General features: G+C 50.3%; 1 protein-coding gene across 8 annotated transcripts in view; it reads right to left on the reverse strand.

The window, feature by feature from the left end:
- MPZL1 (myelin protein zero like 1) overlaps window positions 1-8,142 on the reverse strand; it is a 30,644-nt gene extending 22,502 nt beyond the window's left edge. For 7 of the 8 annotated variants that reach the window (XR_013997161.1, XR_013997162.1, XR_013997163.1 and 4 more), the window contains exon 1: window positions 7,937-8,142. Coding sequence is in view for 2 of the 8 variants with exons in the window: in XM_081112421.1 (XP_080968547.1) it covers window positions 7,937-8,027 (91 nt within the window). In the remaining 6 variants the exon portion in view is untranslated. The remainder of the gene's footprint in view (window positions 1-7,936) is intronic. The other variant, XM_081112422.1, reaches the window with a different exon arrangement.
- Window positions 8,143-17,011: the final 8,869 nt, after the last annotated feature.

Here is a 17,011-nt window from a genome sequence, read left to right on the forward strand (position 1 = left end):
ATGGGTGCCACATCAACTGAACGAAAGACAAATGAAAACCGAAAAGTCATCAGTAAAATGTTGATTCAACGGCATGGAAGAAAGTCATTTTTGCATCGAATTGTGACTGGCAATGAAAAGTGAATTTATTTTGAGAATCCCAAACGCACAGAATCATGCGTTGATCCAGGTCAACCATCAACATCGACTGCAAGGCCAAATCGCTTCGGAAAGAAGACAATGCTCTGTGTTTGGTGGGATCAGGACTCAGAGTTTGTAAGAAAAAAAGAATAAATTAATAAAGGAGAATATGCCGAGACTGGTTTGGCTCAGTGGATAGAGTGTCGGCCTGCGGACTGAGGGGTCCCGGGTTCGATTCCGGTCAAGGGCATGTACCTGGGCTGCGGGCACATCCCCGGTGGGAGATCTGCAGGAGGCGGCTGGTCGATGTTTCTCTCCCATCGATGTTTCTAACTCTATCTCTCTCCCTTCCTCTCTGTGAAAAATCAATAAAATATATTAAAAAAAAATAATAAAGGAGAATATATCAACAAAGTCATCCTTCAGCTCCTGGCTAAAGGCCTAATGGAACCACTGATCGGCTTCTAAAACCAGGTGAAACCCTTAATACTGATCGCTACCAACTAAAAATAATCAATTTGAACCACACTTTGATCGTAAAACAACCAGAATGTGCCAGAAGACACGACAAAGTAATTTTGCTTCATGATAACACACCATCACACATTTCAAAACCAGTTAAAGACACGTTAAAAGATCTTGCCTGGGAAGTATTAACCCACCCGCTGTATTCACCAGACATTGCTCCTTCAGATTACTACTTGTTCCAATCGATGGCATATGCACTTTCTGAGCAGCACTTCAAAACATACAAAAAAGTGGAAAATTGGGTCTCTGAATTGTTTGCCTCAAAACAAGAAAAGTTCTATTGGTACAGTATCTACAAATTACCTGAAAGATGAGGGAAATGTGTAGCTAGTGATGGACATTACTTTGAATAAAGCACTTTTGATGTTTCTCTTGAAATGATCGTGTTTTCTTTGATTACAAAATCCACATTATTAACCAGTACACCTGGTAAATTTACATAATTCCACACTATCTTCTTTAATATTTGAAGAGAAAGGAATACATTTCTTAATTTTGAGAAAAGCATTTTTAAAAATGGTTCTAAATTGCATAAAATAAACTCCCCAGATCCCAAAGCAGAGTATCTGAGTCCCAGGATAGAAAATGTTCATTGTAAATTGAGCAAAGTTTGTTTCGTTGGTTACAGCACAATACTAAGAAAGCTCAGGTCTTGATTTCATTCTCTGGGGCAATCTTATCTGCAACGATAAATAACTCAGGCTCAGCAAAGACACAGAGCATTTCTAAACTCAATTAAACCTAAGAATGGGATTCAAAGTATCACAGTTGCTAGAAAACTACTCAAGCTACAGGACCTGACAGTAGATAGGAGTATTACTAAATCTTGCCATTTCTTTTCTTTCTTTTTTTTTTTTTCAAAAAGAAAAAAATATTTTTATTGATTTCAGAGAAAAAGGGAGAGGGAGAGAGAGACAGAAACATCAATGATGAGAGAGAACCACTGATCGGCTGCCTCCTGCATGCCCTCACTGGGGATAGAGCCCGCAACCCAAGCATGTGCCCCTGACCAGAATCAAATCTGGGACACCTCAGTCCACAAGCCAATGCTCTATCCACTGAGCCAAACCAGCCAGGGCTAGTCTTGCCATTTCTAAAGAGACTCAGAGTTTGTAAGAAAAAAAGAATAAATTAATAAAGGAGAATATATCAACAAAGTCATCCTTCAGCTCCTGGCTAAAGGCCTAATGGAACCAAGGGAAAATTGTAAGTGAATAAAACAGTACAGCAGCCAAATGCATTCAAAAAGATAATGAATAAATAAAGAGGTTTAAGGGCACAGATATAAATATCCCAGGAGGCGATGACAATTTCTCAGTTCAGGCACTATGAATGGTCACAAAGCCAACTGACCTCCGCCTTCCTACTGCGCCCAAAATATAAGGGCCTTGGTTTGGTCTCCAGGGCATTACTAATGTCAAACCACTTGGCAAAATAAGTGGAAAAGGCAGAAAGGAATATCACTCAAGATATTCCACTCACACAAGTCTTAGGGACCAAGATTCATAGCCATCAGATACGTGAGACCTCAGGAGATGCTTCTAGTTATCATTAAACTGGAGGCCTGGTGTATGAAATTCGTGCACGGGTAGGGTCCCTAGGCCTGGCTGGCGATTAGGGCCAATCAGGGCCTTCCAGCTGCCGACTGAGGCCTTCCTTCATTCCACACTGCCCCCTGGTGATGAGCGCACATCTTAGGGAGCGATCAAACTCCGGGTCTCCCGGTTGAACTCCCAAGGGGACACTTTGCATATTAGCCTTTTATATAGAGAGATTCCCTTTAATGGGGGTTAAAGACCAAACTCATCTATAATGAGTTCTACGCCAAAGCAAGCCATTTATTCTCTTTTAAATGACACCAGTGGTCTTAGAAGCAAGAGTAAAATTTTTCCAAGGTTTAGGGACACCTGAGATGCATGTACTTAGACAGAGAATTCAAACTCTCAACTAAAAGATACAATTTAAATAAAAATGCCTTCAGGCTCCAGTTGGCAGATTCTAATCATGCAGGAGAAATGCGGCTGAATGAAGGAAAGCAGCTCAGTGGGGACAGAAAGGAAGGTGAGGAACATTTAGCGGGCAGGTCAGCATTTTCTAGAAATACGATTTGTAAAAATCTGTATATATTGAGTTTTTTCCAATGAAATCACATTTTTAAAACTCAGTAGGTCCCGGTCAGTGTGCCTCAGTGGCTGAGCATCAATCCATGAACCAAGAGGTCACTGGCTCCATTCCCGTCAGGGCACATGCCTGGGTTTCAGGCCCCATCCCCAATAGGGGACAGTCAGGAGGCAGCAGATTGATGATGTTTCTCCCTCATCAATGTTTCTATCTGTCCCTCTCCCTTCCTCTCTCTCTAAACAAACAAACAATTGATGTGTCTCTCTCACATCTACGTTTCTCTCTCCCTCCCCTTCCCTCCTCCCTATCTCTCTAAAAATCAACGGAAAAAATATTCTCATACCTCCAGTGAGGATTAAAATAAAATATTTTTAATACAGAAAAGTCCTATTGATAATACGCGTAGGTGCCACCACAAACATGATAAAATAATTTAAGCCCAGCTGGTTTTGCTCAGTGGATAGAGCGTCGGCCTGCGGACTGAAAGGTCCCAGGTTCGATTCCGGTCAAGGGCATGTACCTGGGTTGCGGGCACATCCCCAGTAGGAGATGTGCAGGAGGCAGCTGATCGATGTTTCTCTCTCATCGATGTTTCTAACTCTCTATCTCTCTCCCTTCCTCTCTGTAAAAAATCAACAAAACATATAAAAAAAAATAAAATAAAATATTTTTAATACAGAAAAGTCCTATTGATAATACGCGTAGGTGCCACCACAAACATGATAAAATAATTTAAGCCCAGCTGGTTTTGCTCAGTGGATAGAGCGGCGGCCTGCCGACCGTTGGGTCCCAAGTTCGATTCCAGTCAAGGGCACATGCCTGGTTGTGAGCTGGATGCCCAGTGAGGGGTGTGCAGGAGGCAGCCAATCAACGATTCTCCATCATCACTGATGTTTGTATCTCTCTCTCCCTCTCCCTTCCTCTCTGAAATCAATAAATATATATTAAAAATAATTTAACTATGAAATAACTAGTCATTCCAAAGCTATGTGTCTAAAGTAGTTGAAAAATGTTAGTTCATTCATTCTGTACATCTCTGAAGAAATAAGAAACGGTAAAGAATGAAAATAATCAGATAATGCATGAAATCACACTTGGGAAAAATATTCCTTCTCCCAATAAACAATTATTGAATGCCAACAATAATTCTAACTACATATTACAAACTGTTATCAAGAGAGGTCTACAGCCCCCTGACATTTAACAAATACATATTAGCATCTATCACACACATGAAGCAAAACACTAGAGATACTTCTATGAACAAGACAACCATGGTGTCCACCCTGAATTCTAGTGGAGGGAACAAGAAAAGAAAAACCAACAAGCTAGAAATCACAATAAGAAAGCGAAGGGCCAGGAATTGATAGCAGGGGACTCCCGTGGCTAAGGTGGCTGGAGAAGGTCCCTCTGAGGAAGTGACATTTATGCCAAAATGAAGAGGGGACAGCACTGTGCAGTTCCAGGGAAAGAGCATTCCAAGTGCAAAGGAGGCGGTGGGAATGAGTCACAGAGCGGAAAGATGGCAGGGAGGGCAAGAGGCAGCAGGCGAAGCGTCAGCGGGGAGACAAACAGCGTCACACAGCCCGCAGCAGGCGCCCGGAGAAGCTGGGATGGCAGTGGCAGGGCAATGGAAAGGATTTCTTGTTTAAGGATTTTAAACAAGAAAGCAATATAAGCCCTGACTGGTTTGGCTCAGTGGATAGAGTGTTGGTCTGCAGACTCAAGGGTCCCGGGTTCGATTCTGATTAAGGGCATGTACCTTGGTTGCGGGTGCATCCCCAGTAGGGGGCGTGCAGGAGGCAAATGATCCATGTTTCTCTCTCATTGATGTTTCTAACTCTCTATCCTCCCTTCCTCTTGGTAAAAAGTCAATAAAATATATTTTTAAAAAAAGAAAGCAACATGATCTGATTTGCATTTTAATAACAGTAATTCTTGCAGTTGTGTGAAGAATGGATTAAAAAGAGTCAGAGGGGCCTAAGGAGGTGCCTCCTTGGTTAGAGCAGAGTCCTGCACACCAAAGTCAGGGCACATGCCTAGATTGTGGTTTGGATCCCTGGTCCAGATGCATACAGGAGGCAACTGAGTCAGTCTCTCTCTCTCTCTCTCTCTCTCTCTCTCTCTCTCTCTCTCTCTCTCTCTCATCAATAAGCATATCCTCAGCTGAGGATTTTTTTTAAAAAAAGAGGCAAGAGGGGGGACATTGGGACACAGCTGGGAGGCTAGCACAGTAATACAGGCAAAAATGGCAGGAATTTTGACTAAAATGCTAGGAGTGGGCCACTGATGAGAAAGGGGTGGGTGAATTCCAGATGCATTTGGGAGATAGGAGAACTGATTGGATGTGGAGGATGAAGGATAAGGAGGAATCAAGGATGGACTAGGTTTCTGGCTTGAGCAACCAGACAGATGGTGCTGCCATTTATTGCAATGGGGGTGCAAATTACTGAGATTTCTTCTTCTTCTGTGTTCATTCCTACCCAAGGGCTACCAAAGACATTCCAATTGCCAAATCCAGTGTGTCCTTCTTGTACCCAATGTCCCTTCATCTGACACCATTAACCACTTGCTCTCCCCTAAAACTCCATTCTCGCTTGGTTTCCAAGACACCACACTCTCTCGTGGTTCTTCTCTTAGCCATCAAGCCCCCTTCCCGGGGTCCGTACGCCCTCCAGTTCTGTCCTTGGCCCCTGCTAGTTCCTTCAATACACTATCGCTTGGTGACCTCATCCGGGCAATCCACAGTTTTAAAGTCTCCCATGTCTGTGTTTCCAACCAGAATGTTCTCGCCTCCAGAACCATCTCCCCAGCTGTCTTCTGCCCATTTCTGCTGGGATGTGTCCACAGCATCTTAGACTCAACATCCGAAAGTAATGTCATCGTCTTCCTCCTCCAAGATTCCCATCCCTCATCCCATATTCTTCCTCTGGGGAAAGCCCCGTTTTCCAAAAATATGCCCACTTCCCAAACCCCAAACCTCAGGATCACCATACACTCCCTCTTTCAAGTCCACAGCAAATGCATTTCCAAGCCCTATCACATTTATTTTCTAATTGGCTCATGAAAATGTCCTCTCCTCATAGCACGCTGCTTGTATTCAGGTCTTTATCTTCCTCTGGATTATTACAATCGCCCTCTGGTGAGCCTCACACCACTCTAGCCCGGTAGAGAAACCCCTCCTTCCTGCAGCCTTTAGGACAAAATCCAGCCTTAGGAATGGCAAGCAGGGTCCTTGGGGAGTTAGTGCCTCTGGCTGGCTCCCCGCCTCAACGCCCACCAACTCTTATGCACTCCTACCTCCCGCCACGTTGGTGCTGATGTAAGGTTTCTTCATAACCACTCAGCTTCCCCAGACCTTTCTCCAGGGCCTGAACTTTAGTCTGAAGTGATGACTCTCCTTAGTGCCCTAACAGCACGCCATTATCGAGAGACTTCTTATATTGCTTCTCCCACCGAACTGTACATTACGTGAGGGCAGGGATCTCCTTCCTACAATACTTTTGGTGCTTAATATTTAAAAGGCGCTTAATGAATGTTTGTTGACTAACTGAACCTGGATCAAACTCAAGAAGGTTTCCCACGAGACATGAAGTGTTACATACAGTATCCATGATCAGGAAAAGGTGGCTTGGCAAGAAGAAGGCGTATTTTTCTAAAATTAATTAATAACAACACCTGCTGGCTTGCACATACCAGCATCCATCTTTCATTACTGAACAGCCAGGTATGTCCAAGCGGTAGGTCGCTATTATTCTAATGATCTTTTCGTACTAATATCCATTAAGGTTAAGTTTTTTAATTTTTCAGTTTTACCACTTTTAACACCCTGAGTTTAAGATCAGCCCAACTGCCTTGTCCTCAGTAGCAATGCCTGGCCTCTCCTGCATAATTCTGTCTGAAGCACACAAGATTTCTGATAAACCTTAGGGTTAGGCTGTTTCCTACTTGTCTTAGAACACAAATGACACCATCACCAACCGCCCCCCCCCCAAAAAAATATCCCCACAAAACAACAAAAACACACACCACTTTTAACCTTTTTTTTTGGTCTCAGAAGAAACATTTATACAGAATGGATTGTATCTTATCTGGCAGCCTCCAGAGGGTGGGGGGACTTTCACATTTATACTTTATGGCCCCTGGAATCACTGCTTTAATTCCATAGTTCCTGGTTCCAGCAATTACATTAAGGACTTCTTCCGTGAAAGAAATTAATGAGTAAACTCGTATTCAGATACTCGTATTAGTGATGCAACTGACACTTTTGCAGAACAAAAGAAGTGAAAGTGTGTGTTTCTTAGGAGTTGGCCTCTGTGACCATTCCTCAGTCACATCCTGGGGCAGAGCGAGTTCTCCCGGAACGGCACGGGGGTCCCAGGGCAGAGCCACCCCGGGGTCCACAAAACCACCACCCAAGTCCACACACTGGGGCAGAAGTTCACCTTCAGTTTGACCCATAAAATTTGTCAAGGAAAAAAAGTGATTTAAAAGAGAAAAGAAAAATGTGCTTTTTACTGTCCTATGTCTTGTCAAACCAGGGTGCCCATGTCTGGCAAGACTGCGGGTATGACCAAAGTCTTTTCCATGCCCAGGTCTCCGTGTCCTCACCCCGACCCCCTGGGCACTTCCTCCCGGCGCCCCGCCGGCTCCGGGTGAGGATGGGGCAGGAGCCTCTGGGCTCTCCCATCGGGGAGGCTCCGAAACGGGCTGGGAGCGGTGGGAAGGGAAACACAAAGCAAACTGCCTCGGAAAACGCGAAAAGAACCGACAACAAAGGCCCCGCCGAAACGCCGGCCACTCCCCAAAGGTGCAGCACGCAGAACCCGGACTCCTGACCCGGATCCCAGGCGGGCCTGGGCGCCCGGGTCCCCGCGCGGGGGGCTCGGCGGGAGCGCGGAGCAGGGCCGCTGCCGCACGACCCGGGACCCAGCAGGTAGGCTCCCCGACTCCCCAACACGCGGGGACCCGGGGCAGGAGGACGGAGAGGCGCCGCACGTCCCGGGCCTCCGCGGCCGCGCGCCCCGCCGGCTGAATCCCGGCCCCGTGCGCGCAGGCCGCGCCGGGCCCCCGCCTCGGCGCCAGCGCGCAGGGCCCGATCCCCGCAGGGGCGAGCGCCGCCGGAGTCCCCGCAGCCCCGAGCCCCGCCCGCCCCGGCCGCACTCACACAGCCCGAGCGCCGCCGCCAGCACCGACCACAGGCAGCGCCGGCGGTCCAGGGTCGCAGTCTCCGCCCCGGCCCCGGCGGGCGCGGCCATCGTCGTGCGCTGCAGCCCCGCGGCCGCGCACCGGGCCCGGCTGCCGTTCGCTCCGCTCCGCGCAGGGGCGCCGCCTCGCCACCACCGCCCAGTGGCACCTCCGCGCCGCGCCCCCACTCGCGGCCCCGCCACCGCCGCCCGCCCCGGCCCGGCCCCGCCCACCCGTCCTCCCATTGCTCGGCCCCGCGCCCCTGGAAGGACGCTATTGGGAGATACGACTGTCCATCACCCCTCTCGTCAGGCGAGGCCGCGCCTCCCCCGTCCCCCCGGGGCTCTCAGCCCCGAGCGGGAGGCCAGCACCCGGCTCCGCCGCTCCGCCCGGTGGCTGCCGCCTGCCGCCCCGCCGCCCGGCCCCGGCCGGGTCCCCTCCGCCTCTCCAGGGTCCCATCCCTCCGCTCCCCCCATTGTCTCCTCGTCGCGGGTCTTTGCCCGAGGGTCCCGCCCCTGCGCCCGCTCGTCCCGGTTTCTGTGAGCCTCACCCACGGGAACCGCAGTTTAGTGACAAAGTCAGTCAGGGCGGCGGGGGGACTCGTTTCAATGGCCCTGACACACCTCCCCCTGCCCGGTCCCCACGCCCGGCCTGGATAATGTGTGAGGGGCTGCCCCCGGGACCTCTGGTTCCAGCGGTCTCCATCTTGCCTCCCCTCCCCTGGGGAACCCTTTGGGCTGCAGGCGCGGCGGGAACCGGGAGCTCTCCTACCGCCTGGGACACAAAGGAGGGCGCTTTCTGTTTGCTTCGTTTTCGCCAACAAAACGTCCCCGGGTTTGTTCATGAAAACGGGGGTGGGGGCGTTCCCACCCGGACCCCCCGGCGCGCGGCCCAGCTGAGCGGGGTCACCTTGGCGCAGGAAGGGGCCGCGCGCGCCGGCTGCCCAGTAAAGACTGGTCGGTGTTGGGAGGGTCCCCGGAGCCGCTGACCAAGGGAAAGCTGGGGGACAGAGAGGAGAGAGATGGCGGGGAGCGTACAGTTGGGAGAAGGGACGGCAGAACTGGGTGTCCGTCGGGCGGTAAGTTTCCGCAGGAGAAACGCATCTGGAAAGCCGGGAGGAGCGGACTGCGCGCGCCCGGTTCCCGGGACAACACCCGGGGCCTGGCCTGAGGGGGAGCCAGTGAGCTGGGCCTGGGCAGAGCCCCCCGTGGAGGCAGCAGGTGGTCCCGCAGAGGCGTCCGCTCAGTAGCGGCCGAAGGACGAACATGCATCGGAGCAGATGTTTGCACGACGAGGAACACCAGGCCGTCAGGGGGTAGGACGTGCCTGTTGGACGAACAGGGGAGCGTTACCGAGCTCGTCTGCAGCGGCTGCAAAGAGAGAACGCCACGCAGGGTGGCTGTCACCGCGCTGTCCTCGCTGGGCCTTTCCTGACCCTTCTGTCAAGGGAGTAAATGGGAAAAACAAAAACAAAACCCCTGCCTTCCCATCAGTACTGTGCGTCCGAGGATCGTTCAGCAGCCCTCCTCCTTTCAGCACCTCCTCCTGCATCCTGGAAACTCCTCTTCCCAGCTGGAGCAGTGGAGGCAACACGGTGGCATGAGCGGGAGGCTTCCAAGAAGGTCCCAAGGGTCCTTGGTTAAGGGCTGCTGCCTCTGAAGGGAATGGGCTCCTTGGGGGAGAGCCCCCCGCCCCCCAAGAGTCAGCAATGACAGTCACATGCAGGGGCCTTTGGCTGATGGTTGCCTGTGCCCTGGCCCCTGGGTGCCCCTGGGTTCCTGCTCCCTGCAGTCCGCACTAAGAAGGAGTCCACCTTGGGGACCCTCGGGGCGTTCCCTTTCTCTTCCTAGGGTTGAGATAAGGGACACTCAGGATCATCTGGTGTTGAGGAATATATCTGAGCAGGGTTTTCTAGAGCTGGGACTAGCGGGAGACAGGAAGAGGGTGACCTGCCCCAAAGTTCCCAACAGATCTTTGAGACTGGTGGACAGAGGACAGTGGAAAACTATGGTCCATGGGCGAGGATACCCAGGCTCCTGGAACACAGAATTTGATGGTTAAGGGACAAATATCAGATAGAGTTAAAGGTGAATTCCAGACCACAGGGAGAAAGGTTTGCCTGAGCTAAACCAGTTTCATTGATATTTCTATGGAAAGAACATCTTAGTTCGGGAGAAGGGTTGCATGTTTATTACACATTTTTGAAAATCTGAAAGAGTCTTACTGGCTCCGATGTCTCTGGGCACAGAGGCACCGTTGGGTAACCGGAGTAATGGGGACCTTGGGAGGTGCCCATTGTCATGGGGGATAGGGCACCAGGCTTCTTTGTTCGCTGTGACTGCCCCGCCCTGCAACCATCTCTGTACCACCTCCCCTCACTGGGGCCGGATGCCTCCTGCAGGGGCCACAGGCATCCTCTGGCCGGAGAGAGGTTTCTCGCCGCCAGCCAGGCAGTTGATATCTTGAGTTTTGTTCCTGTCGGTCTCCCTGCATCTCTGTTGTGAGGGGCAAATGAGATCCTCTCCGGGAGCCTGCAGAGTAAACGGCAAACTCTTTTTCAATCACTAGAGAGAAGTTGGAGGAAGAAAAAGAAAACCCCAAAAGATGATATTAACTCTAGTAAGTTCAAGTGGGAAAGGAGAGCCTAGAGCCCTCTCAGTAACTACAGTGACTGGGGTTCTCAGAAATCTGAAGTTTTCATTATTTCATGTAAGTTATATTTTGTAGTTTCCTCATTCTGGGGAAATACAAACTTCTTAAGTTTTGGGGGCACGTTTGTTAGGTTTGAGGAGTAAACTGTTCGGGCATCTAGAACTGATTAACAGTTTAAAGTGTATTATCCTCTTGGCCTTGAGCTCTAAGAAGAAGGAAAGAGTAGGAGGGGAAGTCGAGGACAGTTTCAAATAAAACTAGGGTGGGGCTGACCATTAGAACTCCACACGGTGATTTACTGGTGCCAAACCACAGGGAGAAAGTTGACAATTCAGTGTCTGGCACGAAGAGCTTCTCAATGTTTGTTGAATAAACGAGCTAGGGAGCAAATGAATAAGCTGATAAATGGCATATGAAATAAAATAAATGAATAGGTCTATTTAGATTAGTCACCCTGTTTATTGTTTCCTATCTGGTTACTTATTTGCTGGCGTGACACTTCATAATTACCGATTGTCCAAGTACCAACATTTACATTGTTAGTGAATTTGAAACAAATTACAGTCATTCGGCAATTATTCATCGAGTGCTGGCTTTGCTAGCATAAACCTCAATACTAGTTAAAAATTTTAAATATAATAAATAAGCTATGCCCTTAGAGATATTGGGACAATTGGGCACCAATTATAACCAATTATAAAATTGGTCGCCAATTATATAATTCACTGTTGGTGTGGGAGTCTTGGCCTCCAGCAAACTGTGATGAAAGGAGACACATACAGTTGGTTTTAATATGTTAAAGTATCTTTTTTTCTGGAAAGGTAAGAGTTTGGGATTTATGCAAAAGGAAAGAGATTTTCCAGCTGAAGACAACAGTTTGAGTGAAAACAGAGATGTGAATTCACAAGGCTGGAAAGATGGTGCTTTGAACACTAGGATAACATGCAGGCTAGAAACCGACAATTTTACTGTAATTGGAAACTGCAACAACCAGAACTCAGTAAAGTAGAGCCTGGAATCTGGCTGCCACAGGCATTGCCACACACTCATGCACTTTGTTAGTCACGAATATACACAGAATTCTGTTTTTTTAAATAAGAGGTAAATATTACACCAGCAATGACACTTTTCTTTTGTGTCACTGATTTGCAAATATCAAAAGGGAAAATAGAAAACTAACCAGAGAATTTTAAGAACTGAAGATAAACACCATTATAAAAATAACCGCTTGGGGGCGCGGGACCAAGTAGCCTCACATTCCTTTGTCATGGCTGCGACAGCGCAGCACACCGGCTCGTTGGTCTAGGGGTATGATTCTCGCTTAGGGTGCGAGAGGTCCCGGGTTCAAATCCCGGACGAGCCCACTTTTCTTCCCTTAAAAAATTTAAAATTTCTAAATAAATACATCTTATAAACATGTATTGTTGCAAAACACGAAGATGAAACTTCCTGAGCCGAGGGCGCACTTCACATTTAAATACCATTAAAAGATGTGACATGAAAACACTACAGACGCGGCTGTTCCGGAGCGCGGCGCGCACGCTGCGGGCGCACAGTCCCGACCTGGGTTGCCTGCAGGTGGGTGAGCCTTACCCTTGCCCAAGCCGGGCACGTCCACCGCCCGCGGGGCTGGGCTTCGGCTGGAGGAGCTCGGCCCGCCCTCACCTGGGACCTGCTAACTCAGGCGCCCGCTGCCCCGGTTTGGAGGGGTTGGGGTGCCCCCCGGATTCTGCACGAGGCGTCTCTTTTGCAAGCACGTGTTTTGAAGGGTTATAAGCAATTGCCGTGCCTCACTCTCGGACGCACGGCAATCATATATTTGTACGAATCGACCTCATTCGATGCCCTGCTTCGCACGATTAAGGCGATCAACGTTCGAGCGCTAGGCTGGGGTTGTTGAATATAAAGCGCTAAATGGCCTGAGTGAAAAAGAAAAAGCTTTTAATTTATAGGTTTAAGAAAAAGCTCAGAGCTTGGGCTCGTCCGGGATTTGAACCCGGGACCTCTCGCACCCGAAGCGAGAATCATACCCCTAGACCAACGAGCCGCTCTCGGCAGACGGGCTCGAGGCGCCTCCCTTCAGCCTCACCCGCCTCTCCCCTTCCGCCTTTCGCTTTATTTCCCTTCGGACGCGGCCAGCGACCCTTTCACCGCCCGGGCGCTCCCTCCCCCGGCTTGGGCGCCGAGCCCTTCCCGTCGCGCGGAGGAGGGCGGCGGGGGCGCTCACTTCGCACCGTCCCCTCGGGAAGCCGCGGTCCCGGAGCCCGGGATCGCCGGGCCTTTCCGCCAGTGGGGCGCCCGCGCGCCGGAACCGGCTAGGCGGGTGCAGGCAGAGCCTCTGGGACGCGCCGGACGCCGCCGAGGGCTCGCCGCCCAGTGTCTCCCCGCCTCCAGCTTGCGCCCCTTGTGGGGAGCGCCCCCCACTCTCCCCTGAGACCACCCTGAGTGCGCCCACGGACCAGGGCCCATCCCACTCTGCGCCCCCACCCGACGCCCGCTGGAGGGTGGGTCTGGGTACGAGGGCAGGAAGAACGGGCGAGAGAAAGACGCCCTTATCCCGGCTCGGAAGGCGATGGGAAGAAAACAATCCCCAAGGAGAATTAACAGCCAACTCTCCCCCAACGTGCGGGACGGATCGTGCCTTCTTTTAAGCTCTTTGCGCGCATGGCACTCGCGGGACCGTCACAGCAACCTGCCCTTGGGTCCCGCTGTCCTCATGGCGCAGCGAGGAGTCCAGGCCCAGAGACCTAGGTAGCTCTGAGGCCACTGGCCAGGAGAGGAGGCGCGGGCTAGGAGCCCCCGGAGCCCGAGAAGCTGGCCTGAAGGGCGTGGAGGAGGGAGCGCAGGTGGGTGCCCGGGTGCTAGGAGGAGGGGAGGGGCGGCGGCGGTGGGAGGGGCCTTCGTCCCACCCCCACCCCCACCCCCACCCCCGGCTGCAGGGCACTGACCCTGAGGCTCTGGGCCCAGCCGAGCAGGAGCGCTGATTCTCAGGCGTCAGGGGTCCTGGCCTGGGCTCCCCCTCGGCCTTGTCGGCCTTAGCTCTGGGCGTCCCCTTCTTCCCCAGGCCCCCCGCCCCTTCTCCTTGCGGTCTGTGGTCACATTGCGGAGGCTCCCCACTCTGAAGCCCTCTTCCCTCCTTAGCTGCCCCTACTTCGGGATCCGTGGGACGGTAGCCGCGCAGCCTGGTCCGCTCACTTGGCACACGGACCGGCCTCTTGGCTGTGCTGAGCTGGTTTGCAGCCTGGTTTTGGGGGTGAGGCACTGACGGATCGCAGCCACCCCACGTCCGGGAGGGTAGGGAGGGTAGTTTGCTTCGCCCATTGAAAGCCATGTCCTGATCCGAACAGAAACTTGGATCTGACTGGAAATTTGTGTCTTTTCCCAGACTCCAGCCTAACGTCCTACGGTAGTTTCAGCTACTTTTCCGAAAAGCATTTCTACGTGGTTCCCCTCGCTGATCCTTTTGTCTGAGGATGATTGCATGCCTCCCTTTTGGATTTTGCTATCACTACATCGTCAGGAATGAACTTTGGCCTCCGTCCTTTCAGTTTTCATTCAAAAGTTGTCCCTTGTTTTAAGTTTTGGGGGTGCATGAGGTCATAAAGGTGGCAGGGATCTAAGGTCTCGATCAGGAGCAGACTGAGAAGGCCTTCATCCCCCCGCCCCCCATCCTAGTACCCCGTGTTGTACACAGACCGGGTCTTGCTCTGGATGGTCCTGGGCGAACGGAAGAGGATAAGCTGTGATGGTTTGTGAAGACGGCTGAGGATAGTGTGTTACCAACAAGAAAGATACACAGATACATGGAGTAAGATCCTAATTTTGTAACAACCAAAAATTAGCAAGAAAAACAAAACATGGATACATGCACTAAGAAACTAGAGGAACACCCATAAAATATTGTTATCTCTGGGTACTGGAGTTATGAATAAATTTTTATTTATTTAAAATATTATTTTCCTCCACAAATTTTCTAAAATAAAGGCTTTTATAATGAAAGAAATTAAGATAATTGGCCTTTATTATTATTTTTAATTTTTCAATTATAGGTGACATACGCTATTATATGTTGTAGGTGTACAGCAGAGTGGTTCACATTTATAGACCTGAGGAAGTGATCCCCCTGTAAGTCTAGTACCCATCTGGCACCAAACATTTTTCAGTCACAAAGAAAACAGGGTTCTTACAACTATGCGTCTCCTTGTGTTGGCGGAATGAAAGGAGACAGGGCAGGGCGCGAGGCGACGCAGAGCGGGTGCTTCTGTGCCTTCCTGCTCTGACTTCTTGCAGAGGCGGCAGTGCGATGGCCGGCCCTCCTGAGGGGCAGTGCCTGGCACCATCGGGCACGCAGGGCTCCTTAGACAGCCCAACAGCAGTGACTATGTCGGACGCCCTGTAGTTTTCTTGAAGGGGAGGGAGTGCCTGCCTCTTGGTGATACCCATCCTTTGAATACCAACCATATAATCATTGTAGAATTTTCTCTGAATGCAGGTTAAAGAGCTATTCAGTTCATGTTTTCTTTAAAACAGAAGCCATTAGTGAGCTAACTGACATGACGGGTTTGCCTAAGTCCGAGAAATTTTCTCAAAGTTTTATGTAAAATGACAGCATGAAGGGGCAGAGTCATTCATGACTCACGGGAGCACCAGGGGCATCCGAGCCCAATTCCATGGTCCCCTCTGCGTCCTGTGATGAAGAAAGTCTGAACGAGCCGGGCTGGCGTGGCTCAGCGGTTGAGCGCGAACCCATGAACCAGGAGGTCACCAGTTCGATTCCTGGTCAGGGCACATGCCTGGAATGAAGGCTCGATCCCCAGTAAGGGGCGTGCAGGAGGCAGCCAATCAATGATTCTCTCTCCCTCTTCCTTCCTCTCTGAAATAAATAAAAATATATATTAAAAAGAAAAAGAAAGTCTGAATGAAAGTCTTCCTGGTTGCTACCTAACACAATGGATTTCTTTCATGCCCAGCTATGACATTCTGGGATCAACCATGCAAATGCGACACCTTTCGGGAAAGGAGAGCTATAGGCAGCCAGGCTGCGGCACCTGGTGAGTCCCAGTCACATAACAACCCTGGGAATGGGCCTCCCTTTTTTCCTTTTTTTCCACAAAATAGATCAAATACTGTAATAGGGAATGGGGAGGTGGGAAGGTGTTTTGACACATGACACACGCTCCTTCACCATCACATTCTTGTCCATCGCTATTGCTCCTTTCTCATCCGCAACTATGAGGGACAGACGCTCCAGAAGCAAAATGGAGTTTTATTTTCACACCCACACCCCACACTTTGTTCCCTCCTTTCTTCTGGTCACACACACTCACAACCATGCACACATTCACAGGACTCTTTTAAAAAAATATATTTTTATTGACTTCAGAGAGGAAGGGAGAGGGAAAGGGATAGAAACATCAGTGATGAGAGAGAATCATTGATTGGCTGCCCCCTACTGGGTGGGGATCAAGCCTGCAACCTGGGCATGTATCCTTGACCAGAATCAAACCTGGGACCCTTCAGTGTACAGGCGGATGCTCTATCCACTGAGCCACACTGGCTAGGGCCATTCACAGAATTCTTACCTGGCGCTGTGTGTGAGTGTACAAATGACCCAAAGACACATATAAATAAAACCATGTATTGTTCAGGGGGATACATCTCTGTCAATGGCTGGATAGGTAGATGATGGATGACAGATAGAGAGACAAAGATATTTCATAGACACTCCATGGCTCCAGAACTCTGCTAAAATACAGATCTTATTACAGCACCAGTCCTCACTAGGTTACATGTTTTAGAAAATGCATTATATTTTTAAAGTTTTGAAAAACAATATCCCAAATATTAACACTATCCTGGAGTTAGGAGAACTGAGAATGGGATGGAAGTTGAGGTACCAGCGGTGAAGTAAGGCCTCTTCACCTGGGAGATGATTTTTGAAGTTGGAGGAGAGTGTGTGGTATCACAGACCTCCAGAGAAATAACAGACTAAGCTGCTGAGTGACTGAACTCATAAGGCCCAAGCCTAACGATGAAACGTTTATTTGGATTCACATCTTTCAGCAGGAGTGCATTATGGGGGAGAGGCTCTGAGCCAAGGAGTGGGGAGTCAGGCCCCGTCCTTGCAAAGCCTCCGGTCCCCTCCACAGAGCAGACAGCAAGAGCTACGTGAGAATGGACTGAAGACCCGCCAGTCCTCAGGAGGCAGCAGGAGAGCTGGGCTTCCCAGGGAAGCCGGGGAGGGCGTTTTTATTATGTAGTTTGCACATCCCAGCGCTCAAAGCATCTCCCAGGAACGGCTCAAGGCCTCCCTGGATGAATCAGCGGGCAAGCATCGTCTGCACTGGTCTGCTTTCAGGATGGGGAGCTACAGCAGGGCCGAGAGACCTACTGGATCGGCCTG

Source organism: Myotis nattereri, assembly GCF_964212035.1.
Source record: "Myotis nattereri genome assembly, chromosome: 18".
NCBI lineage: Eukaryota > Metazoa > Chordata > Mammalia > Chiroptera > Vespertilionidae > Myotis > Myotis nattereri.